The 27,676-nt window shown below is 41.7% G+C and overlaps 1 protein-coding gene across 2 annotated transcripts in view; it reads right to left on the bottom strand.

Annotated features, from left to right (window-relative positions):
- SLC25A13 (solute carrier family 25 member 13) overlaps positions 1 to 27,676 on the bottom strand; it is a 127,575-nt gene that overhangs the window by 91,639 nt on the left and 8,260 nt on the right. For both annotated transcript variants that reach the window (XM_077808070.1, XM_077808072.1), the window contains exon 2: positions 2,347 to 2,400. In XM_077808070.1, coding sequence (XP_077664196.1) covers positions 2,347 to 2,400 — 54 coding nt within the window. The remainder of the gene's footprint in view (positions 1 to 2,346; positions 2,401 to 27,676) is intronic.

The following is a 27,676-nucleotide window of genomic DNA, read 5'->3' as shown; positions in this document are numbered from 1 at the left end:
AGACCATGAAACAATACCTCCTCCCACCCCACTCTCCTGCTGGTAATAGCTTATCTAAAGTGATCATCAAGTTGGGCCATTTCCAGCACAAATCCAGGTTTTCTCACTCTCCACCCCCCCCACACACAAACTCACTCTCCTGCTGGTAACAGCCCATCCAAAGTGACCACTCTCTTTAAAATGTGTATGATAATCAAGGTGGGCCATTTCCAGCACAAATCCAGGTTTTCTCACCCCCCCACCCCCCTCCCAAAACCACACACACAAACTCACTCTCCTGCTGGAAATGGCCCAACTTCATGATCACTTTAGATAAGCTATTACCAGCAGGAGAGTGGGGTGGGAGGAGGTATTGTTTCATGGTCTCTCTGTATATAATGTCTTCTGCAGTTTCCACAGTATGCATCCGATGAAGTGAGCTGTAGCTCACGAAAGCTCATGCTCAAATAAATTGGTTAGTCTCTAAGGTTCCACAAGTACTCCTTTTCTTTTTACACAAAGTAAAACTATTTCCCCATATTTATTCCCCCCATCCCCACACTGTTCCTCAGACATTCTTGTCAACTGCTGGAAATGGCCCACCTTGATTATCACTACAAAAGGTCGCCCCCCCCCCCCGGCTCGTAATAGCTCACCTTAAATGATCACTCTTACAGTGTGTATGGTAACACCCATTGTTTCATGTTCTCTATGTATATAAATCTCCCCACTGTATTTTCCACTGAATGCATCCGATGAAGTGAGCTGTAGCTCACGAAAGCTTATGCTCAAATAAATTGGTTAGTCTCTAAGGTGCCACAAGTCCTCCTTTTCTTTTTGCGGATACAGACTAACATGGCTGCTACTCCGAAACCTTTTTACTATGAAGCAATCAGAGGTGTTCCATAAATTCTGTTGCACCACAATGTAGTGATCAGTTTTCCAAGCTTTACAACAACCTTGTTATGTTCTGGTAGTCACTTTGGATCAGCTGATAGAACTTTTCATAACAGAACTATTTTGCTCTCTACTTTTAAATTAGACTTAGACAGAGCCAAATTCTAAAAGACAGGCCTCTATCTCCAGCAGTTCACACTCCGGGTCAGGTTCCAGAGGCAGTTTCTTTCACTGGCCCAGGGAAGCTTGTCTCCTGCTCTGGGCCGGGGTGGGTGAGTGGGTAAAAACAGAGCCCGCCCACCCACCCCCAGCCGGGAGAGGGGAGGTGAAAATAGCAACCACGGCTTACAGGAAAGCAGCACAGATCCCTGTGCTGCTCCTGCTCCACCAGCCATCGGTGCTCACAGCTTTGCTTGTGAATCCGAGCATCTTCACTTCCTAGCTGTAAGTGGGTGTCCCGTGTGTGAGGATAGGGGTGGGGACAGGCAGCCAAGATGCACCTACCTTTAAGATTCAATACAGGCACAGTACAGTATTTGCTTTTTTTTTTTTTTCCGTCTCTGCGGCTGCCTGATGGTTGCTTCTGGTTTCACATGGTGTCCGGTTGACCAGTCAGTCCATAACTCTGGTGTTCGTATCTTTGAGGTTCTACTGCATTTGCACACTTTTAAGCACCATCACCGATATACGTTAAAGCGATGATGCTTCAGAAGTGTAGGCACGTGAAAGCAGAAGCACAATGAAGCCTCCTTGCAAATTTGATCCTTAGTAAGACATCTGCAAATAAAGTCCTAAGCCAGAAGTGGTGGGTATGCAAATATACCAGAACAAAATACTGTTCATTTTGAGATCAAAAACCAGGAAACATCCATTTTTAGTTAAATCTCATTGCTTAAGGGTGGGAAAAAAAAAAAAAAAAAAGGTTTTTTCTAAGATTCCAAGTGCCATTTCTGAAATTCTGGGGGGAAGAAGATAATGCCTTATGGCCTCCACTGCTCCTGCAAATATATCCATGGCAGCCCAGCACGGGAAGCAAAAATAACATGAAACTGACAAGTATTGCAATCACTACATATGCTGATCCTGCCTGCACCTCTAGGGAAGAAGATGCACAAGTGCAACACCACAGAGGGTAGAAGACCACTTACCCAGTGGTCTAACAGCAACACGTCTTCACCAACATTTTTACCCTGTGTAGGAACAGTACTGAAACTCCCTTCCCTTTTTCTGAACACTTTCTTTCCAAGATATTAATATTTTCCTGAGCCAATACAATAATCACTCAAGAATGTATTTGACTTCTTGGTGAGCATTGTTCAATTTTGATAGTTGTATTTAAGTCTAACATGGTAATAATACGGTGAATGATTAATGGTTGAAAAAACTATCAAGAGTTGAATGCTACAATAAAGGATCAAAAGATATGAAAATTTTAGTCTGAAAGAGTAAAAATATTTACTTTATACATACCTTCAAAAATATTGTTTTCAACTCAGTTGGATCAGCTCTCTTGGTTAGAGCCACCTACAAGTAAATACATTTACATTAGTATGCATATTTTATACAAAAGATGTAAAAATGTCATTTAAAAGGAAAAATTCAAACAATAGAATTAATGATGAAAATAAATGTTTGTCTTCGGTAAATCAGCAATTGATTTAGCTGGTCATGCTTACTCACTTAACATTACACTAAGTTATTCAACATTTTTGCTTTAAATGTTTCTCCTATGCATTTTACAATTCTTAAAGACGGTTGCATATCTGCCAAAGTACCAACTCCCTCCAAAGTACTAATCTCCTGTATCTAAGCATTTATTCCATGCTCATCACATAGCTTTGCTCTTACCTCATCTATCATCTCAGGATCTCAAAGTGCTTTATAAGATATATATTATCCCCACTTTACACTAATGATAGCTTGCACCCACCCATCTCACAGGCTTTCCAATAATCCTGTCCTGCTGCCGGCATGGTAAGTGGGCGGGGGGACGGGTGGTTGGATAAGGGGCAGGAGGTCCCGGGGGGGGGGGCAGTCAGAGGACAGGGGGCGGTTGCATGGGGCGGTCAGGAGAAAGGGAGCAGGGGGGGTTGGACAGGTGCTAGGGTCCGGGGGGGGGGCAGTTAGGGACGGAGGTCCTGGGAGGGGGTGGTCAGGGGACAAGGAACAGGGGGGGTTGGATGGGTCAGGGTTCTGAGGGGGGCAGTCAGCGGGCAGAAAGTGGAATGGGGTGGGGACCAGGCTGTTTGAGGAGGCACAGCCTTCCCTATCTGGCCCTCCATACCATTTCGCAACCCTGATGTGGCCCTCAGGCCAAAAAGTTTGCCCACCCCTGAGCTATAACCTGTAAAAGCTACTCAAAGCGCACAGTTAACTTGCAAAAAGAAAAGGAGTACTTGTGGCACCCTAGAGACTGACCAATTTATTTGAGCATAAGCTTTCGTGAGCTACAGTGAGCTGAAGGAAGTGAGCTGTAGCTCACGAAAGCTTATGCTCAAATAAATTGGTTAGTCTCTAAGGTGCCACAAGTACTCCTTTTCTTTTTGCGAATACAGACTAAGACGGCTGCTACTCTGAAACAGTTAACTTGGGGTTTTCAGAAAGTTTTTGGATTAGGGCTGTCAAACTATTAAAACAATTAATCGCGAGAATAAAAAAAATAGTCGTGATTAATCACAGTTTTAACTGTACTGTTAAACAATAGAATACCATTTATTTAAATATTTTTAGGTGTTGGAGGGGGAAGAATATGTGAGAGAGACAGGGTGTGAGTGTGTGTTGTAGGGAGCATGTCAGTTCGCTGTCTCTTTAGCAGAGCACTCACCAGCCTGAACGCTTGTGGACACATCAGCAGCCGCTGGCAGCTCCCACTTTGACCCAGAGGCAGCGGCACAGACAGACTCCCTGTCCCCCACCCCAGCTCAGCAGAGACCAGGTACACGGGCAGAGGGACTGGGACACCCCATCAGCCTCCCTCCCCCTGCTCTGCATAGCAGACAGGAGACTCCCAGTCCCAAGCCACTTGGTCAGGAGCGGCTCCAAGGCAAGGAGGGTGGGGATAGGAGGAGCAGCAGCGGCTGCAGAGGACAGCAGAGAAGCAAGGGGAGGAGGGACACCCCTGCTCAGGAGGCACCCCCCTTGAGCACAGTGTCCTAGTCGGGTGGCCCGGCCCAGCCCACCCACCCTTAAGGCCAGCCCTGCTCCTGAGCCAGCAGCAGACAGGCTCCCCCTGATCCCAGCTCAGTGGCAACCGAGTACAAGGATGTGGGATGGGGCACCCTGACATCAGCCCCACACCCACTCCCACTCTGCCCTGCAGTACAAAGCAGCTTGGCTGGGGTGGCTGCATGGGGGCAGGGCACAGGAGCAGCAATGTAGCAGGACAGCAGGAGGAGGGGCACGCTGCCCCAGAGGCACACAACAGTGCCCCTTTTGAGCACAGTACCCTGATGTGCGATTAATGCTCGTTAAAAAAATAACACGTTAATTTATTTTGAGTTAATCGCATGTGTTAACTGCAATTAATTGACAGCCCTATTTTGGATAGCTCCATCCATTATGGGTTAAAGAAAAACACAAGTGGGGGATATCAAGTAAATTCTTGTCAAGTTAAAAACTGGCTATTTGGAAACGACATCAAAAGTTATTATTCTTCAGCATAAACCTGAATAGAAATATAAGCAATGTTTAACTGAACAGACCAGTTCTCCAGCTTGTCTGGTATCTTGATCCTGCCCGTGGGTTCTATTAGTGTACTGAAGAGGAATGGGTTGGGGGGTGGGGGGGACCTATACAACAGCATAGTGACCTATGCTAGAAGCTGGTGTGGGAAACTGTACAAAGAGAAATTTCTTCATGATGCTAGATGATGAAGAAAGTTAAAACTTATCAGAAACTGTTTTTTTTGGTAAAAACTGTGTGTGTGTATCTTTTCAAAAACGTAGAGTAACTTTAGTGATTATTTTGCAGCCTCAGGCAAAAATAACTGACAAAAACAACAAGTGCTACTACTCTAACTGCAGACCCTATTTTTATTATGGAACCTAGCAGAGACTACACAGTTGGGACTTGCATTTGTCCTTCCACTGGCACAGAGGTCTACCCACATGGAGGCACCTGCAGAATCAATACCTACAATTTTAACTATTTAATTACTTTACCTTTAATTATACAGTAGAACCTCAGAGTTAGCCACACCTCAGGAATGGAGGCTGTCCGTAATTCTGAAATGGTCCGTAACTCTGAACAAGATGTTATGGACTTCAGGGAGGAGTTGAGGCTGCAGCCGCAGGGCTGGGGGTGGGGGATCAGAGCTCAGGGCAGGGAGAGGTTGGGGCTTCTGACCTACAGGCCGCCAGGGCTCCAGGCTAGGGGCTCAGGGTGTCTATCCCTTGGGAGCACCATGGCTGAGGGCTTTAGACCTGGGGAGAGCGCTGGGGCTTGGGGCTCCAGCCCCACAGCTCCATTCCCGGTTTCAGCTTGGGGGGTACCAGAGCTCAGCGCTAAAACCGGCACTCCCCTCGTACCTCGTAGCTAAAGCCCTGATCCCCGGAGCATGACCCTGCCCCCACTTCCCCTGCTGAGGTCAGGAACGGTGCTGTGGGGTTGAAGCCCCGAGCCGCAGCACTCCCCCCAGTCTAACGCCTCAGTGGTCCTGAAAGTCAGAAGCCCCGAGCCCCGCCTCCGCCCAGAGCCCTGACATCTCCCTGCCGACCCTGTGACTGCAGCCCCAACCCTCCAGTCGCTTAAGCCCCAATGCAGCACAGTATTTGGGTTTTTTTCTTTTGGGGGGGGGGGGGAGGGGGTCTATGCTGTTGCTTGATTGAAGACTTCCGGTTTTACAGGGCGTCTGCTAGACTGGTAAGTCCCTAACACTTGTGTTCATATCTTTGAGGTTCTACTGTAAACCAAATTTTGACTCCCTCTTTCACCATGCCCCAACACTTGTTTAAAACATCCTTTCTGATTACAATTTCTGTGGCCTTTTGAGTCTCATATTTTGTGACCCACTATTTTCTCCAATAAACTTGCTTTTATTTAAAGACAAACTGAATTGGATTCAGTGACTTAGTGCAGCAAATGCTGTCAGCCCTGGGAAGGAAAACAAAACTGACCTCTGACTTCAAGGAGTAGAATCTGGAAGAGTTCACAGGCTGAACACTTAGGGCCTAATCCAAAAGCTCAAAGAAGCCAGCGAGAGTTTCTCCATAGAGAATGAGTTTTGATCAGACCCACGTTCAAAAGTTAAAACAACTATGGATACCTCTGGAAAAGTCATGATGAGGAAGCTGGCATGAGCACAAATATAAGATTTGAAGCGTGCTAGAACCTAGTTAGAATAGGCTTTAACCAGATGTCTCCCATTACACTGAAAGTTGCAAACTGGATCTATTAGCAAGCCCTGTAAGTTTACTTACTGTACACTAGCTTTGTGGGGAGTTAACAACATTTGGTAGCTCTTCTTCCGAAAGTCATCAGGGCTACGTGCAAAATTGTGGGGTTGAGAGTCTGAAAACATGCATAATCTAAGTGTCATCTTCTTTTATTAAGATGGTTATTTACTTGAGAGCCTATGGTCAAGACTCTGTACGCTCGACAGTAAGCTAGATCTAAATTCTGTAGAAAGGTCCCTTGATTTCTGCAGCACTCCTGTGTTGAATTCTGCAGCACTATAAGCAAATTAAAAAACCTATTGACTATAAAATAAATAATATAATCAGTACAACATTGCATGCACCATTAATTTTGTCATTAAGTTTTACACTGCCCCCACGTTGTCGATTTGTGGCAAAAATATACCTGTAGAAATTGTTGGGTAAAATGGGGGAGGAGATAAGAAATGGCAGTTTTGATAGTTACATAGCGGTGACCCATACAGGTTCAATTCCAATGCCATTAACAACTTTGAGAAACCTAGCACAAATGGCTCTCCAACTCCAGCAGCCATTTTCAGTATTGTATTGATACTGAAGGAGGCAGCTGGAGTTCATAAGCCATCTACAGTATTCAATGGGGCTGATTCCAGTGGAGCTGAACCAGTGTTAGCAACAGTGGGAATATTTACAGTTGTTTATTCCCTAATCCAGACAAGGCTCAAGAGATAAACACATAGGCCTCGCCCACACCAATAAAGTGACCTGTTGCCGATGATGGCTGTCTTTTGTGAAAAGGGTCTTCAGTACACTTTCTGAAATCATGCTGAAAATTGTTGCATTCCAGGTATGCCAGCTGACATGTTGGCTGACTCTGGAGATTGAACCAGACACCTACAGACCTAAAACATGAGCTGCTATAGCCTGAACTAAAGAGATAATACTCCCAACACGGCAGCTGTAACAACTCTCATCCTTTGTTGATGACCACAAAGGGGGACCTGTAACACACATTCACCAGTAGGTTAAACCAGTAGTTAAACAGTTTTTTAAACCAGTTGAGGGTAGACTAGGGGAGTCTGTTGCCTAAACCACTGTCAGCCAACAGGTAGTTGGCCTAGTGTAGACTGACCCACAGACACTACTATGCTGCTTCCACTCTGGTACAATTCAATGTCGTATTGACTGACATTCACAGAAATTCCTTATTAAAAATCTTTTGTTACTCACAAATTGTATCTATTCTATCTTGTCCCCCCTGGGGGAAAAAAAACCAGAACACTACACTGATAGGCAAAGCATCCATCTCATCATGTGAAGAGACATCTGAAAATGTTGGTTGTTGCCCTATACACAGAGTAGCTTTATAAAAGCCGGCCACTTTTTTTAAGACACATTTAGTGGATAAAGCTTTCCAACATTTATTTTTAAAAACTTGAAGAGAAACTGAACACAGGCTCTGAGTAACAAGCAAAGTTACAGAATATTCATGAAAGTGGGTGACATACTAGATGAGAGTCTATGGATAAAAAATGTTAAGCCAGTGGGCCACTGCCTCCTAAGTACCTTAGGCATTTTTGAAAATTTTATCCAATTATCAATTTTTTTTTATATTTGTGTATTATATTAAATTGTTTTAGTTAACTGTACAACAGACTATTGAAGCACTACCTGGCCCCGGCACACCAGGGGTTAAACACCAAATTCCTATTTCTCTCCACTAGCGAAGGTGTTCAGGATAAGAGTTATAGAAAGGACCGTTGGAGAAACAGGAGCAGGATATGTGGGGAAACAGAGGTACTCTCCAATCAGGCTCAGAGGACTGAGTAGATTCCCAGGTTGGGAAAAAGTGTGGTTTTTTTTACTCATTTTGCTTACGTTCCCTTGTCTTGGTTTGTATTTATAGCAGATCCTCTTCTGCTAACTCCTTGTAGCTGTGATTTGCTTCTGTTGATATGCAGTCATCCCACCAGTTTATTTTAACATATACTTTTAATAAGTCACTTCAGCAGTGACAGTATGCCAAGTCCTGGACCAACACACAAAATGAATACAGTCCTTGCCTTGAGAAGCTTATGATTTAAGAGATACATAGAGACAGGATACATTAAAAATCAAAAAGGAGAGAATACATTGGACTTTGGATGGTTTTAAAATAATTAACTACTAATTTATTTATTGTACTTAATATTCAAGGAGCAAGTCTTTAGGAGGTATTTGAAAAGGAGTGGTGGATTAGTGGATAGGGAATGAATCTCACAAATAGGACAGAAAGAACAGAGGAAACAAATAGGAAAAAGAACAGAGATGAAAGAGGGAGACAGAGTGCAGCAGGAATCATAAGAAGAAATGTCCAAGCATGCAGAGCCTTGATGGTAAGTATAAGAAGTTTGAACTTGATGTGGTGAGGAAGTGGAGCCATCGAAGGGATTCCAGAGTAATGGTGATATGGTCAGTAATGGGTGAAGAAGAAGAAAGTTTTAGTGGGCATATTTTGGAAGGGCTGGAGGGGTAACATGACTTTTAGGTAGGAAGAGATGTAATTACCCAGAAAGGAGATGATCAGGGCATCAACAAATGTTTTAGTCTCTCCCAGACAGGATGGGATGAACTTTCAATAGATTGTGGGAGGAGAAACAGCAAGATTTGGAGGTAAAAGGAGGGGTCAAATATGATCCCTCCATCCCACTTTCCATAATTGCTCTTTTTATCCTCCCAGAGTCCAGTTCTGGAGTCCGCGCTTCACTTTTTCAACTTTCAAAAGAAGTGTGATCAGAGAAAAGCTACAGAAATTATCTGAGGACTAGAAAACCTGACTTACAATGAAAGACTTAAGGAGCTCCATCTACTTAGCTCAAAGAGAAGGTTAGGAGGCAGTTTGATCATGATCTATAAGTACCTACAGAGGGAGAAGATTTCCAATACTAGAGGCCTCTTTAATCTAGTTGACAAAGATCTAGCATAACGAGATCCAATGGCCAGAATTTGAAGTTAGAACCACTCAGAATGGAAATAAGACACATATTTTTAACACTTAGAATAATTAACCATTAGAACAGATTCCAAGGGGATGTACTGGACTCTCCATCACTTAAAGGCTTTAAATCAAGACTGCAGGTCTTTCTAAAATATATTCCCTATTCCACCACAAATTATTGCTCCTGATGCAAGAATCACTTGGTGAAAGCCTGTGACCTGTGTTATGCAGGAGGTCAGCCTTAAAAAGACATTAAAATATCTTATGAATTTATTATATATAGATAGATATACACATACACACACACACCCCCTAGAGCAGAGGGACACAGCCTTTCTGCTAAACTAAGCCCCAGAGGTTAGAGACTGGAATGTTTGAAACCTTTTTAGAATGTGGTTTTAGGGAGAGTTTGCATTCACACAATTCTTTTATACTGATTAAAGATTATCCTAAAACTATGTCTTAAGCAGCACTGGAATCAAGGATATAAAACAGCTGTGGTGCAACCAACTTGCTTATGTAGATGAGAATTTCACTTTTCCTATGTGTCTGCAACTATGTTAGCTAAACCATATTAGAGACTGAATAGAGAATAGAGACTGAATAGAGACTGGGTTATTGAATCTATTTCCCCAGGGTAAGCATCCTCACACCTTCTTGTCAACTGTCTAAAGGAGCCATCTTGATTATAACTACAAAAGTTTTTTTCTCCTGCTGATAATAGCTCATCTTAACTAATTAGCCTCTTACAGTTTGTATGGCAACTCCCACCTTTTCATGATTCTCTGTATTTTTTTATATATATATATATATATAGAGAGAGAGAGAGAGAGAGAGATCTTCTTACTGTATGTTCTATTCTGTGCATCCGATGAAGTGGGCTTGATGCTCAAATAAATTTGTTAGTCTCTAAGGCGCCACAAGTACTCCTGTTCCTTTTGCAGATACAAACTAACACGGCTGCTACTCTGAAACCAGATTAGACTGTCCTCCTTACTAGCAGCTCTCCTTGAAAAAGCCAGTTTCATTATGCATTGCATCATGAGTTATGTATCAAGGTTCTCCCAGTGCACTCTGCCCCCAAGGTTAGTTGCAGTTAGCCCCAGAATGCAAATGATTGCAAGTATCCACATCTGAGACAGCATTTGTAGTGTTTCTACACAGTCAGAGTCTAAATTAAGGACCCTTTATTACGGCAAAAGATGGAAACCAACCAACCAACCTAAGCAATAATTCTTGCATTCCTATAGGTTGCAAGCACCTAAACCAGACTCTAGAAAATTCTGTCAAGTTTAAAAAAGAAATGTTAATAAGATCAATCACCTAATACGTCCCAAAAAGCAGAGGAAACATGCACACAGTGATGAAACTAGAAAGTGTACTGAGCTCACCCTAACTTTGGTGACTAACGGGGACCAATCAAATCTAAGGTAAACTACTTTCTCCCATCATCAAGTTGTCTACTGATTTGTAGTTGTGACATCTCCCAATCTACAGGTACCAAGCACCAAGGTAAGTAGAAGTCTTCACTTCCTCCAGGTTCTTCTTAGATCTACATGAATAGGCAGTTACAGGTTACTTTTGATTCTATTTTTAGAGCCCTGCAAATCTATGGATATCCATTTTATATCTGCAGACCATGTTGGTGGACCACAAATCAGATGTGGATATAAATTTTGTATCAGTGCAAGACTCTACCTATTTTCAACATCCCAAAGTATACGGAGCAGGCTTGTTCAAAAGATTTGTTCTTGCTCAACAGGTTCAATATTCACAAGAAATGCCTGATAGGCCATAGTTTAGTTCAGGGGTCTCAAACTCAAATGACCACGACGGCCACTTGAGGATTAGTACTTTAGCCCGAGGGCCGCAACACTGACCACCCCCCCGCTGCCCTGCCCCCCTCCACCCCTTCCATGAGGCCCCACCCCTTCCCCGTTCTCCAGTAGAACATAGTATTACATGATGGGCATATCACAGCCAAACATGCTCTGTCAAAAGCGCCTCTGCAGACAGGAAAGCATCACTCATTCAAATCCTCCCATTATAACAGGGAACATTGTTAATGGCAGAACACCTAATAGCAGGATTTTATCACATAGCACACTTCCAATTCTCTCTCAACTGGTGACTTCCTCACAAAGCAACAGAAAGTCTTTTGCCTACGAGGGGTGCAGCTTTCTATTGGCAGCCTGTTGCTGTGTGGTCAAACTTCAGCTATAGGCTCAACTGCTATCCTGGTTTGGAATTTGGAAACCAAACCATTATAAAATCATCATCATCAGTAGTCCAGGTCAATGGCACTACAGTACATACTCCCACTAGTGAGCAGAACAGACTCTACTCCAAATGTAAAATAATGACAATTGTCCTCTATTTCGTGATGCAGGGTGAGCTCAGAAATTTTCAGCAGTTTTACTAATTTGACAAGGAACTGTGGTACCTGAACACAGACTCTAAGAATACCACGCAACATGGGAACCACTCAAAACACTTGCACAGCAACAATGCAACACTATGTGACAGCCATTCAGAAATGCTGCCATATGTATCTGCCTACATTGTAGTGAAACTTGTAACCAAAATGGCTGTAATGCAGGTTGGCTGGAAACAATGCTGAAGAATCAAAGACTGTTCAAAGTATATAAAGTGTTTCTATGACATAACTTAACACTTTTCCAAACTCCACTATACAGGGGAGCTAAGTTGCAATACTGGGACTCAATAGCCTAGCAACAAGATCTTTAGGCATCTCCTCATATAGGAGCAGCCCTGTGGAATAAGGATCCTGGAGTAGGTAGAAATATAGGACAAGAGGTAAATATGTTTACAAGGGATTACAATTAAAAATGAGCCAATCTAAATTTACCAACAAATCACTCTGAGCATAACATTAAGATTCAAGCACTCAAAATACCATAATGATAAGCATGCAATACCTACACAGAAGATAGAAAGGTCATCTACATCAAACTGTTGTGAGAATAACTGTCATAATTCTTTATATGTGACATCATAATCATGAATAAGCAGGAGAAGTAAATAGACTAGAGAGAAAATTCCTATACATTAATGTCTCAACTAATAATTGTGTGACAGGAATTACGTAGGAATAACTGACAGGTGATGTATTTTGTTTCAGTGTTATGTTTTCTTTTTTGATTGAGCACAAAAGTTCACTTTTAACGATCCTATTTATAATCAAATCTGTCTATTCAAGTCTATTCAAAATGCTACACACCTCAGTAGCTCAGAATTGGGGAGGGTGTGTGAGTGGGCATGAATCCATATGTATGCACGAATCCATTTCTATGATCTTAGAAAGAACAAAAGACAACTGCATAATGGAAGCAGACAACATCACACACAAGTAACAATGTTATTGTGCATTATAAATGGTAGGAATAAAAGAAAATCCTTAATCTTGGAGTCAGAAACCTTTCCTTAATGCTGACAGAAGAACAGTGGTATCCCAATAGAGGGCCTAGAAACATATAAAAAAGAAGTAGAGACTTGAATATGGATTTTTTTATAAGTATTTCAGCACCATCACTTTAAATTCTTGAAGACTACATTTCCAGTGGGCAGAGGTTCACTTGCATATGAAGTTAGAAAAGGTGGTTACAGGTCTAAAGCAGTGGTTTTCTAACTGTGGGTTGCAATCCAGTACTGGGTCACGGCATGTAAGGCATTGGGTTGCAGTGGCTCTGGTCAGCACCATCGACCGGGCCATTAAAAGTCCAGTCGGTGGTGCTGCCCAGCTAAGGCAGGCTAGTCCCTACATGTTCTGACACCATGTTGAGCCCCGGAAGTGGCTGCTGGATCATATTAAAGAAGTTCTGTATTAAAATCACAAATAATTTTGATTCCCAATAGTTTAAATTCCAGGGTATTACTAATTAAGAGATCTCTTGGTTTTTGGTACTGTTTCTCTCCCTCTACGTGTGAAACTTGCAAGCTGCTAATTGCGTTAGTACATACTAAGACAGAGTCTGTTCTCAAAGCAATTCACACAGAGAGAGACTCAAAGCAATATTCTGTAACAACAGAAACAGCACCCAGAGACTCCCCGCCCTTTTGTTAACAACTGTGATTAAAATAGAGATAGAGGATGTATGTGGATGGATGCTTGGTGTGGATAACAACAATGATCAGGGAGGTGCCAGCCTAAGAATCCAGCGTCCATCGGCTGAAGAAGGCATCAAGTGGAAATAATCAGAGGGCCCCCGGAGGGCAGACTGGAATCCACCCAACAGCCTCAAGAATGGGAGAACCAAAGAACAAGATAACATCTAGCAGCACGGAGCCGTCAGGAATGTGCCATCTGCTGATTGATTCAGCAACAGCATGATGAAGCAATTCCCATAGACTGGCATAGGAAGAAATTCCTATAAAAAAGGACTCTAGAAAGTGAGAACTTTGGGGGGTCTGATTCTGAAAACCAACTTCCAGGAGCATCAGATGAGCATCCTGCTCCCTCTTCATGTCCAGGCCACCTGGCCAGTGGTTTGTGTGTGTGTGTTTATATGAATGAATGTGTGAATAAATATGAGATTGAATGGAATGTTATAGCTATAACTAAGTGCTTACTATGATTCTTTCCGCATTCACAATAAATGTGGTATTTTGCATTCTCCTCTTTAATAAGATCTTGCTGGTTTTTATTTTATTGGTATAACATGGCCAGCAGTAGGTCTGGCTCCTAGGCGGGGGGCCACGGGGCCCCATGCACTGCCCCCTGCCCCAAGCACTGGCTCCGCACTCCCATTGGCCTGTTGCCAGCCAATGGGAGCCGGTGGGGGGGGGGAGATTGCCTGTGCGCCTCTGCCTAGGAGCCAGACCTGCTGCTGGCCGCTTCCAGGACAGCAGGAAGCCTGCCTTAGCACCCTGCTGTGCCGCTGACTGGGAGCTGCCCGAGGTAAGCCTGTGCCCCAATCCCCTGCCCCAGCCCTGAGCCCCACCCCAAACCCAGAGCCCCTTCCTGAACCCCAAGCCCCTCATCCCCGGTCCCACCCCTGCACCCCAACCCTCTGCCCCAGCCCTGAGCCCCTACCACACCCCAAGCCCCTCATTACCAGCTCCGTTGGGTCACGGGTATCAACAATTTTCTTCAACTGTGTCGTCAGAAAAAAAGTTTGAAAAACACTGGTCGAAAGAACACATTTGCACCTGCAATCACAGTAACTCCATGCTGAAAGGTAGCTGTGCAAGCGTGCTCTTGTGCATGCAGACTGTGGGTCTCATGGGACTGAATCTGAGCCCAAGTGTAAATTTCAGCTGCAAGTTTAAACTGTTTCCCCACCACGCATGAAACAAGACAACTACAACATAAGGGGGTGGGCAAGGTGGTGTGTTAAATTTTCTTTTTAATTATTCAGACCTCAGGTACTAACATTAGGTGTATTCTTAATGCTTAAATATCATCAGATTGGTGTGTGTGTGACTAATATGTGTACATGACCTTCACATCAGGATGGGCGGGCAGGAGAGAAAGTCTGGGAGAGTGCTTGGAAACAGCTTGCAGTCTCAAGCAGAAAAATAAAATAAACTGGTATGGACTTCAAAGACTGCATCAAGGGGAGTTAGTGATGTAAAGGACATGGTCCTATCCTGGTCAGGTACAGGTTATAGAGCTCTTCTGAGCATAATTAAGCTGGCACACCTGTGAGGTATGTTGCACCTGGAGAGGTACTCCTTAAAAGGAAGGATCCAAGCTTAGTGCAGGGTGGCAGAGCTAAAGAACAGAGCTTCCTAGTGCCACAGAGCAGGGGCTGCTTACCCAGATAGCTGCTGAAGAGTCTCTGCCACCTGGACCCTCACTAGAGCCCAGGGTGCTCAGCCTGGACCTCTCAGACACTCAGGAGGTTAAGAACCCAGCTCCTCCAGAGCCTATTTATCTGTTGCCTTGTGAGGAACAGTGGGGTGAGCCTGTACTGTACTGTGGGTTGCAGGAGTATTTTGTTTGCCTTTTTTTTTCCTGGGACTGCAGTCAGGCCTTGAAGGGGGGGAGCTGCCTCTCTAAGACTTATAACCAGGAGACTACATTCTGCACCCCAAACCAATGCTACAGCAACACCTACAGCCAAAGAGGGATGGTGGGGATGAGGGAGGTGCCCAGACTCACCCCTCGGGGTACAACCTGAATAAGTGGCAACAATCTCTGAGCTAACAGGATGCAAGACCAGTGAGAATCAAAGCAATGGAAGAGTAAATTATAACTTTCCAGACTCCGCAGAAAATCTAAGAGACTTGTCAACAGTAGTTAAGGAATTTCCACTCAGAAAAGCTTTGGAAAATAATTTTTTTTAAAAAAAATCCACTTAGAAACAATTCTGTTTATAGCTCTTTTTCTCCTCTGCAGGTTGAGATTTTTTTTCTTTTTTTTTTTTTTTGTATATTTGCATAAAACCACCGCTTTGTTAAAACAATAATTTACTTTTAATGCTCGGTTCTCAATATTTTTATGACATCACCTAGTTCCTATGGAAACTGTGGTAAACTGAGCATTTTGTTTTAAATTGGGGAATAAAGAAACAGGAGAAGAAAAATCCTTTAGAACTTGTTTTCATACCAATATCTTTAGTAGTTAATGAGGAAAGCAGAATTAAACCATTTTTATTTACTGAGAACAGTTATTTCCATTTTTATTTGCTGTGGAGGCACCACAGCTCAACACAAAACCTCAGGTATTGGTTTAGCGGACAATGAATGGTTTGAGATCTTAGAGAAATTCTAGTGCAACTGGGTTTGGGTTTGTTTGTTTTTCTTTTAAATCTCATGAAACAAAAGTTCTTCTATTTTCTTCCTTGGACACTTTGACATCATGATTGTGATGTCAAGGAAGTTCTGTTCTGTGCATCTACCATCCCATACTAGCATACTGATGCTAGCCAACCAAACTACTCCCTTTTTGATACCCATTTTTAAAAATGCAATAAAATTCCAGTAAAAGCTTCCTTGTAATAATTTAATCCAGCTCTTTGATGTACTTAATATATGAGATGATCAGACAAGCACCTGTGGCTCAAGATTTCCACAGACCACAGAGTTTCAACGAGAAAACTACTTATCTTTTTTCCTGCATCTAACTTTCATTGATGACAGCCTCATATGGAGTACTTTGCACTCCAGACTTGTGGAAGTGTAAGGAAACTGAGGATCTACACGCATGCTGTATAAAATAGAAAGATTAAAGGGCAAAACAGCACACTTTTCAGCATTTTTTGGTGTGTTTTCCTCATTCTCATTTTCAGTAGATTATCAGTTTTTTTCCACACAAGAAAAAAAATAGCAAATTTAATATTTCTTTTCCTAAGCTGTACACCTCACATTGAATAGGAAAATATTAAACCCACACTTTATTAGATTTAGTCAGATAAATGCTTTCATGCTTGGTTGAATTACCTTTTCCTCCACATTTAATTATATATGATTGTCCAAAGCATGAGTACCCAGCTAATAAACCCCCATAGAGGAATGCAAACAGAGCTCAGGAGGTCATGATCACCCATATTTTCTGTATGGCTAGAGAGAAAGTGCATCCCAAAACATCATCTGTTGGAATATAAGGTCACAATATGGAAAAGGTTGAGTATCACTGCTCTATAGCATCCACTTTGTTGATAAACAATCCACATACACATCTTGGTCACGGTAAGTAGCAAAAATGGACTTAAAAGACTTAATGTTCCCATATTTTTCTTATTTTTGAGATAACACTTAAGCAGCATCAACATGGGACCAATTCATTATCTCCATAAAGCAGCTTCCATCTAGACTGACAACACAATGGAAGGCTGAATTATAAAAATGAATTGACAGAAAGGAGGAAGGCTGACTTGAGGTTGATGATCAAAAAAAAAAAAAACAACCTATTTTAATGGAAACGTGAAATTATTCAAAATTGTGTTCACCTAGATATGTAAAGATTTAACTAAGCTGATTCTAGTCCCCAGCCCATCACACAGTCTGAATCAACCGAAGCGTTCTTACATGTGAGAATCTTTTTCTAATGGCTTTTCATACAGTGCCACATATGAAAGTTCCTACTGCATGAGATGTGTTAAAATAAGATATAAACTTAATACCTGCTAACTACAGAATTAAAGCCTAAAATAATTAAACAGCATCGCCCAAAGGTCTCAGCAATGACGTAACCGGTAAGTGCACAAATGGGTCACGTCTTAGACAGAATAAAAACAGTGACAATAATAATAAATGGCCTGCAGCTGTGTTTAGAAGTATGCCTTTGGGCTATGCTATATACTGCCATATATTTGTGCACAGAACTCCAAACTGAGGTAACACATGGATTTTAGACCCTTGGGGTCATAATCATTTTGATGGGCAGGCTAGTTTAAAAGGCTTATGATGAAGTATGTGTCATACATTTTTTTTTAATAAACAAACCATTCCAAAAATATACCCACTGCACCAAAACTATTACACTTTGATTAAATATTCATTAAGGGCTCAAACTAGTGGTCGCTTTTTCCTTCTTCTATACATTGACTTTTTACTTTGATGGTTTAATGCTGTAGTAGCAGCTGGCAACCTCACACCACAACTTCCCCCAGGAGAAGAGTATTTACTAGCCCACCCACTAAGCATTCCTCTATTGGCTACCAAGGAAAATGCATGCCTTGCAGAGAAAACCAGCTCTGCTGATTGAATTGGCTGGAAAGTTGAAGCAGCACCAGCAGCTAAGAAAGGTCACACAGGCTCCTCCTCCTATATACTGGATGATGACCACTTAGCACAGGATCATCCTTAATACAGTGTCTGCCCCCATCCAAATGTTCAAAGCTCCTTCAGATGAGTAAAATCACGACGAAAAAAGTAGAGAAAGCCTCACAAACTTGAATTGCAAACACTGAGAAGCTGACAAATGTTGGAGAATCTAGGAAAAATTCAGTGGAAGTCTCACCTGAGAAAACAAGGATAGGCACTGTCAGAAACACACTATGATCTTTATCTGCTGTTGTATATTGGCTCCAAACAAACCTTTATATGTCACTTTTACCCACTCTATCAGATATTACCAGCCATCACTGGAAAGAGTAAATAAAGTCATATGAATATAGAAGTTTGAGAAATTGGTCATAAAGTTGTGGCAAATATGAAGAAAGTAGGAAGAATTTGGGGGAACAGAAGAGCTACACTGTTAGCATCGGCAAATATCTGCATCAACTGCAGTGGGAAGAAGAAAGGCATTTTCAGATTGGATATGACCCAAGTGTTTGACAGTGGAGCCATGTCAGCAATTCTCTCCCCTAATTTCAGGGCTGTAAGTCAGATCCTCAGCTCTCAGCCCAGATGAACTCAGGTGACTTAGCTATAATAAAGCACTTGTGCATCTATCTATCATGTAAAGTCCACAAAATGCATTTATCAGATATATACCTAACACATCCTAATGGTAGTTTACAGAGTTAGAATGTGTTCAACCAAGAGATACCATTTTAGGGCCAAACTCAGAGGTGATGTAAATAGTGGTATATATAACCCCTACATAAGATAGTGTAAATATTTAATAATAAAAAGGTGCGTGGCCCTTACTTTCCCTCTGCCTGACCTTCTTAAACCCTCCTATTGCTTGCCCTCCAGCTACAAGCCCAATTTTCCATCCTTTCAGACTGTATGGTACACCAACTTAAATTTACCTACGCTGGCTAACGGATATGCAACCTGCACCATAACAGAGATCATCTTTGAAATAAATATGAATCCAACCTGTCTATTCCTGAAAGCACACAAGAACCCAGATAGAATAAATGCTTCACATATGAGCGTACTCTTTTACTAAAGTGTCCTATTGTGACAAAATTAAACAGTAAATGTGAAAAATCCAAAGTAATATTCAAACATGAGTTTCAAATTCTAATTCAGACTTTGATTCTACTTCATTGGCAAGTACAACCCCACAACTACTTTAAGTTTTTACTTTCTCATTCAACTCAAAAGTTAGAATAATTAATTCCCAAGAACAATCATTAGATAGTGATAAACTGACAACTAAAATAAAGTCACTTTCTATTTATAAAAAAGTGTCTAAAAACTGTGGTCACCTAGACATTTAACAGTATTTTCCATGTGGGATGAGGGCTGCTGTTTTTGATTTCTCATTAATTGTCTTGATTATCAAGCACATGACTTATCTATAATAAAGCATCAATAATTTTTGCTTTCTGGTCGTAACAATAGGCCCCAATAATTATGAAAATAGCCTCTAAATGCCTATGTGCCTTGCTAACCACAGGTGCTACCAAATTAACTAATGAGAATTTTCTTAAACTAGATTTTAACTAATAGCTTTGGAATGTATTATTTTCTGTTTTCTTAATATTTGTGCCCTGAACAGAAGCAGTATAGCCAAGTTCTGAATGTACAATTCATATGTTAACCTCAATAAAACCGATCAAGAGTTCATAAGTAAAAAAAAAAAAAAAAATTGCACTTTTATAAATCGGCCCAACAACTTACCTCAAAGCTGACATATGACCTTATATGTCAGTTTAATTCTGTTCTGCTTCAAAACAACAATAACCTGGTCACAAAGAATTAAAGATCCTTCAAGGCTTACCTTCCTAGCCACATCCCCACCTTACCATTTGTCACCAGTACTTCATATCCTGTCTAAAACGTAGACTGCAAGCTATTTAGGCCAGGAGCAACATATTTGTTTATTGTCTGTAAAGCATCTAGGACACGTTAGCAAAAAAGTATAGTCTACATTTATGAATAAAAGAGGTCCCTGCCTAGGATTCTGATACAGCCAGCGTACAGTAACGCAGTCAGTATCTCTTTCATGCCGCTGCCTTGTTCTGCAGAATATAAGCTTTCCCATTTTTAAAAGCAGTACATCTCGTCATTATAGTGGCTGACATAGCCTCGAAACCATTACAAGTTTCTGTGATCTCAATATGGGCTAAGTCAAATGCCCATGATAATACTTTTAACTATCAACAATATTAACTCACTTCTCATCAAAGCATCCAACAGAGGAGAGAGAGACCCATATTACAAGGATCTGCAAAATCTTCTGAGTGTGACAGGTCATTGTGACACCATCTGTGAGCGAATCTGGGAGAAAATGGCAACTTTTTCCCCACCAGTCAAGGAGCCAAACACGAGGGGACCAGCAGTGCCCAGATACATGAACTCCCTTCAAGGCTGCACCAAGCTCAAAGAGCTCAGCAGGACTTATGAGCCGAGAGTGCATGTACAGTGATATTTTGAACATCTGCACAATTTACTGAGAGTAGTATCTTATGTGAATGGAGCTTATTTTGTGGGAAGAACTCCGCTCCCTTCAAATCTGAACTCTATCCTTGTTCTTTACACCTTTTAAAGTGTAGAAAAGTGACTAAAAATTGCATTGTGGGGAGATGCCAATGACTTCCCTGGCAAATATACTGAGTTTACAAATACAGATGTTATTCTAACTGCACACTACGCTCTTTTCTCTTTGCACATCACCAATAATAAAAGAGCTAAATCCAAATTAGACTGTCAGTGACATGTGAGCAAGCCCATTGCCATCAACGGGGAGCTGATTAGAAATCAGTAAGCTCTGTTGATGATGCTCAGGAAGGAATAGAATCTCTCTCAGCTGCACTGGCATGGTCAACAAGGAAAAAAAATAAAAGGAATAAAAAGCTTATTTTTGTACCAAAAGTCATCAGATAAACACTCAAACTGCACAGGCAGCAGATGTATTGAGAAAGAATGTGTTATTGTTCCGAGCAGAACCAGACTTCACTGTAAGCAAGGCAATCATACGCTGCGGCAGCGCAGCTTGTTACAGTGAAAATTCAGATGTCTGAGTAAATCTTTGCATACAACACCTGAGTTTCAAAACCCAGACTGCATTTAAACAGCAATCACACTGCATTTAAAATGCAATTGACACAGGTTACAAAAGTAGAAACAATGAATGAATTACCAGCCTAAAGTAGGTTTCAGAGTAGCAGCTGTGTTAGTCTGTATCCGCAAAAAGAAAAGGAGGTCTTGTAGCACCTTAGAGACTAACCAATTTATTTGAGCATAAGCTTTCGTGAGTTACAGCTCACTTCATTGGATGCATTCAGTGGAAAATACAGTGGGGAGATTTATATACATAGAGAACATGAAATAATGGGTGTTACCATACACACTGTAACAAGAGTGATCACTTAAGGTGAGCTATTACCATCAGGAGAGCGGGGTTGGGGGGGGAGGGAACCTTTTGTAGTGATAATCAAGGTGGGCCATTTCCAGCAGTTGACAAGAACTTCTGAGGAACAGTGTGGGGAGGGGGGGAATAAATATGGGGAAATAGTTTTACTTTGTGTAATGACCCATCCACCCAAGTACTCATCTAGCCTGAAACTGCCATAGCTGGGAAACCATGGAAGCTCTGATCCTCCCCGATGTTGCTTCCTATTTCAAGGGAGAAGGAATCTCCTTCAGTTGTGGCCCAAATTTTTTCCCCTTACATGGCTACCTGAGACCATTCCTCTCTTCACGGTGAACAAAACTCTTCCAGCCCCTAATATTATATATGCTGATACAGACCAGTAATCAAGCAGTTTGCAAACACCTAAAAGATAATAAGGTGATTAACAGTCACTATGGTCTGTCAAGAACAAATCATGTCAAACCAACCTAATAGCTTTCTTTGACAGGGTAACAAGCCTTGTGGATGGGGGGAAGTGGTAGATGTGTCATATCTTGACTTCAGTAAGGCCTTGGACACAGTCTCGCATGACCTTCTCATAAAACAAACTAGGGAAATACAACCTACATGGAGTTATATGGTGGGTACAAAACTAGTTGGAAAACCGTTCTCAGAAAGTAGTCATCAGTGGCTGACATTCAAGCTGGCAGGGCATATTGAGTGGGGTCCTGCGGGGATCAGTTCTGGGTCTGGTCCTGTTCTAGATCTTCATCAATGATTTATATAATGGCATAGAGGGTACACTTATAAAGTTTGAGGACGATACCAAGTAAGGAGGGGTTGCAAGCGCTTTGGTAGATGGGATTAAAATTCAAAATGATCTAGACCAACTGGAGAAATGATCTGAAATAAACAGGATGAAATTCAATTAGGACAAATGCAAAGTACTCCACTTAGGAAGGGACTATCAGCTGCACACAAAATGGGAAAATGACTGCCTACGAAGGAGTACTGCAGAAAGGGACCTGGGGGGTCATAGTGGATCGCAAGCTAAGAATGCGTCAGTGAAACACTATTGCAAGAAAAGCAAACATCATTCTGGGATATATTAGCAGGAGTGTTGTAAACAAGACACGAGAAGTAATTCTTCCGCTCTACTCTATGCTGATTAGGCCTCAACTGGAATACTGTATCCAGTTCTGGGAGCCACATTTCAGGAAGATGTGGACAAATTGGAGAAAGTCCAGAAAAGAGCAACAAAAATGATGAAAGGTCTAGAAAACGTGACTTATGAGGGAAGATTGAAAAAAATTGGGTTTGTTTATTAGTCTGGAGAAGAGAAGCCTGAGAGGGGACATAACAGTTTTCAAGTACATCAAAAGCTGTTACAAGAAGAAAGGAGAAAAATTATTCTCCTTAACCTCTGAGGATAGGACAAGAAGCAATGGGCTTAAAATTGCAGCAAGGATGGTTTAGGTTGGACATTAGGAAAAACTTCCTAACTGTCAGGGTGGTTAAGCACTGGAATAAATTGCCCAGGGAGGCTGTGGAATCTCCTTTACTGGAGGTTTTTAAGAGCAGGTTAGACAAACACTCACCAGGGATGGTCTACATAAAACTTAGGCCTTCCATGGACTGGACTTAGACCTCTCAAGGTCCCTTCCACCCTATGATTCTGTCATTCTACTGTGGCCCTCTCCCTCCCCCAGCTCATGATTGGGAGTGTAGGAGGCTCCTCCACCTAACTTTGTTTCTAAAAAGCACACACAAAAACCCTAAATGAACAACTTGCTCCAGCAATTCAGCCCTGGAGCCACTCAAGGGATGTTATTACAGCTCAAATGCAGTAATATCAACTGGTAAGGAGAGGAAGGAAAGAGAAATGAAGCTGCTCATTTACACACACTCCCAACATCCAAGCAGATTATTTGCACTCATCTTTTCCTTACCGACTATATCGACCTTCGCTAAACAGGAGCACAGACAGCATAAATGGTCTTTTGAGGCTTATACATCCCATACCACCATGTACACAGAGAGCTGAAGAGAGCGCAGAGTCATGTAATAATACGTACATTTCATTAGATCTGCTATGAAATTACAAGTTGTACAGGAACTTCTGTTATTGTCCCCAAAGTCAAACGTACTAACCCCAATCCCAAGTCTATTAATTTGGGTCAGTATATCTGTTTTTGATTTCTAAATATTTTAATGCATCTGATTCAACAGTATCATGATAAAAAATCCTATTGCACACCAAATGCCATCTATATCAAAAGCTACCAAGCTAAATATAAAAAAAGTCTGTTGATAACCACATCATATTCATGGTTCTACTCTCTTACCACTATTATCTCCCTCCTTTCTCTATACTTCTAAAGCCACATCATCATCATCTGCAGGGTATTAGATTTCTCCCAACTGACTGACATGCATGGACTTAGGCAACAATCTTCTCTGTGCGGTGTTTCGATCAATGTTGCACTAAAATTGATTAGCACTGTTAGACAAGTGTGCAGCAGACCGCTAGGCTAATCAAGGTAAACCTAACCATACACTCACATGAAATTAAAGATTCCTTCTGCTGCAAAAGTCAGTTCACATTTCAACATATAAATAAGCCAATCACTAACATGTCAAAAATAGGCAGAGTGTGCTGTGGCACCTTATAGATTATAAGGTACCACAGGACTCTTTGCCGCTTTTACAGATCCAGACTAACACAGCTCTGATGCATGTCAAAAATACAGCATCAAATTATTTGCGAGAGTAGTTTTATTTTGTGTTTCAAGTTCCATGAAAAATTCAGTCCAAATTCTTGCTTCCGAGCTTAGGTTCAAATCTACAGACTATACTGGAGAGAGGGGGAAACCATCTGAACAGTTTATCATAGAAATAAAGAGGATCAACAGTTCCAAGTGGAAAAGGAAAAAAGGTTTCTCGTTCCTCCAATCCAATACTTGATTTGCTGATTTATTTCTAAAATGTATCATCTGATTACTATTCTGAATTTAAGAAATTGAAGGGACATCATTCAGGTTAGTAGTCACAACATTTAATTTACTTCTGTTCATTTTCAAAGTTTATATAGTTGTGTGTGTGTGTGTGTGTGTGTGTGTGTGTGTGTGCGCGCGCACTCCCCATTCTCAAACACTTTCTTTCTAAAGAGAAAAAAATGCCAGCAGCCCACTCCTTATGAGCAATTTTATCTTACCACACATTAGTTTTTGTGTAGGCCAGAGTAACATTTTTGGTAAAGAACGTGATTTCAGTCATATACCTCTACATTTTACAATATTGTAAATAGTATGAAATTATTTCAAAATGCTAAAGAAAATGCACTGGCAGTGTTCGTTTAAGTACTTTAACAAAGCTTCAGTTTAAATTGTTTTATTACAATGCAATTCAAGATAAAGTACTCATAAGAGCAGATTCATCTCCCTGCAAATGATTGAGATATAGAGATGTTCTGTTTCCAGAACAGACTATGCATCAGAAAAATGCATCTTTACTTTTTCATTGACTGCAGATATCTCACCTCCTCTATCACTGGCTCTGAAGACTAACCAGTAACCCCTAGACCAGTGGTTCTCAAACTAGGGCCGCTGCTTGTTCAGGGAAAGCCCCTAGCAGGCCAGGCTGGTTTGTTTACCTGCCGCGTCCGCAGGTTCGGCCAATCGTGGCTCCCACTGGCCACGGTTCACCGCTCCAGGCCAATGGGGGCTCCGGGGAGCAGTGCTGGCTGCCCTTCCTGCAGGCCCCATTGGCCTGGAGCAGCGAACCACGGCCAGTGGGAGCCACGACTGGCCCAACCTGTGGACGCGGCAGGTAAACAAACCAGCCCAGCTCGCCAGGGGCTTTCCCTGAACAAGCAGCGGCCCTAATTTGAAAACCACTGCCCTAGACAACATGGCATTATTATCTAATAGTTATAGTATGGTCCAGAGGCCCTAATCAAGATCAAGGTTTGGTGCTGTACAAATAAACTGGTTAATCTCTAAGGTGCCACTAGTACTCCTTTTCTTTTTACATATGCACCAGAATTTCGAACGCACAACTCAGCATTGTGAACGCATTCAATAGTCACCCAGGCAGCAACTGAACAGATAAAACCAAAATTTAAGTCAAAATAAAGCATAAAATGTGTATCATCTTCCAGTAACTACAAAGTCATATCTCCTTGGACAACATGGATAAATAAAATAGATATGTGCCTGAATACTTGTCAGAAACTTGTCAGAAGACACATTTTTAGCATTCAGGGATGTAAGCTTCTCTATGTTAAAGATGTTCTTCCTGATCCTATGTATTGTATTTGCAGTATATTAAGCAGAGCTTCTCTAACTTCCAAGGATAGAAAGCTGCATAGAAAAAGGAATTTTTATTTCTTAATACAATAGGTGCTAGATATGTCATCAACAAAATTGGACATGATTGAGGTAAACAAAATTGCAGGTTCTAATAGCAGGTTTCCAAAGACTTGTACAGGAAGTGAGGCTACATATTAATGCGGTCTTATGGGGACTCTGACAAAATGAAAATAAGCAAATTACAAAAGTTACTTAAAAGCCATTTCAGTTATTATCCATGTCCCTCAATATCCTCTGCTAATATCTGTGGGTTTACATCTTTCTATTTTTAAAAAATGTACTTTTCTCTTCTCACTGCTGTTTTAAAATGCTACGGGGAGGGAAAGGACTTATAGAAGTAGGGATATATTACCAACCACCTGACCAGGATGGTGATAGAGACTGTGAAATGCTCAGAGAGATTAGAGAGACTATTAAAATAAAAAACTCAATAATAATGGGGGATTTCATTGACTGGGTACATGTCACCTCAGGACAGGATGCAGGGATAAAGTTTTTTGACACCTTAAATGACTACTTCTTGGAGCAGCTAGTCCTGGAACACACAAGAGGAGAGGCAATTCTTGCTTTAGTCCTAAGTGGTGCACAGGATCTGGGCCCAGAGATCAATACAGCTGGACTTCTTAGTAACAGTGACCATAATATAATTAAATTCAACATCCCTGAGGTGGGGAAAACACCTCAGCAGCCCAACACTGTAGTATTTAATTTCAGAAAGGGGAACTACACAAAAATGAGGAAGTTAATTAAACAGAAATTAAAAGGTATAACGCCAAAAGTGAAATCCCTGCAAGCTGCATGGAAACTTTTTAAAGACACCATAATAGAGGCTCAACATAAATGTATTGTATTCCCCAAATTAAAAAACAGAGAACCAAAAAAGGGCCACCGTGGCTAAACAAAGTAAAAGGAGCAAAAAGGTACCCTTTAAAAAATGGAAGTTAAATCCTAGTGAAGAAAATAGAAAGGAGCATAAACTGGCAAATGAAGTGTAAAAATATAATTAGGAAGGCCAAAAAAGAATTTGAAGAACAGCTACCAAAGACTCAAAAAGTAATAGCAAAAAAAAATTAAGTACTCAGAAGTAGGAAGCCTGCTAAACAATCAGTGGGGCCACTGGACGATCAAGATGATAAAGGAGCACTCCAGGATGATAAGGCCATTGTGGAGAAACTAAATGAACTCTCTGCATCAGTTTTCACGGCTGAGGATGTGAGGGAGATTCCCAAACCTGAGCCATTCTTTTCAGGTGACATATCTGAGGAACCGTCCCAGATTGAGGTGTCATTAGAGGAGGTTTCGGAACAAACTGATAAATTAAACAGCAGTAAGTCACCAGGACCAGATGGTTCTCACCCAAGAGTTCTGAAGGAACTCCAATGTGAAATTGCAGAACTACTAACTGTAGTCTGTAACCTATCATTTAAATCAGTTTCTGTACCAAATTGACTGGAGAATAGCTAATGTGACACCAATTTTTAAAAAGGGCCTCAGAGGTGATCCCGGCAATTACAGGCCGGTCAGCCTGACTTCAGTACCGGGCAAACTGTTTGAAACTATAGTAAAAGAACAGAGTTTGTTGGGGAAGAGTCAACATGGTTTTTGTAAAGGGAAATCATGCCTCACCAATCTACTAGAATTCTCTCAGGGAATCAACAAGCATGTGGACAAGGGGGATCCAGTGGATATAGCGTACTCAGATTTTCAGAAAGCCTTTGACAAGGTCGCTCACCAAAGGCTCTTAAGCAAAGTAAGCAGTCATGGGATAAGAAAAGGGTGAGCAGACATCCTGCTTTTAAAGGCACAGTCCCATACTTAAGCCTTCTTCCGGGTGTCCTGACTTTTTGTTAAATATGGGCAAACTGTCACGTATTTTCTATGATCCCAACACAGAGCCGGCAGCGGGGGGCAGCAAGCGGCCGTG

Source organism: Eretmochelys imbricata, chromosome 2, assembly GCF_965152235.1.
Source record: "Eretmochelys imbricata isolate rEreImb1 chromosome 2, rEreImb1.hap1, whole genome shotgun sequence".
In the NCBI taxonomy this organism is placed as follows: Eukaryota; Metazoa; Chordata; order Testudines; family Cheloniidae; genus Eretmochelys; species Eretmochelys imbricata.
Note: the sequence above shows the minus strand (reverse complement) of the source record. Positions and strands in the feature narration are given on the sequence as shown.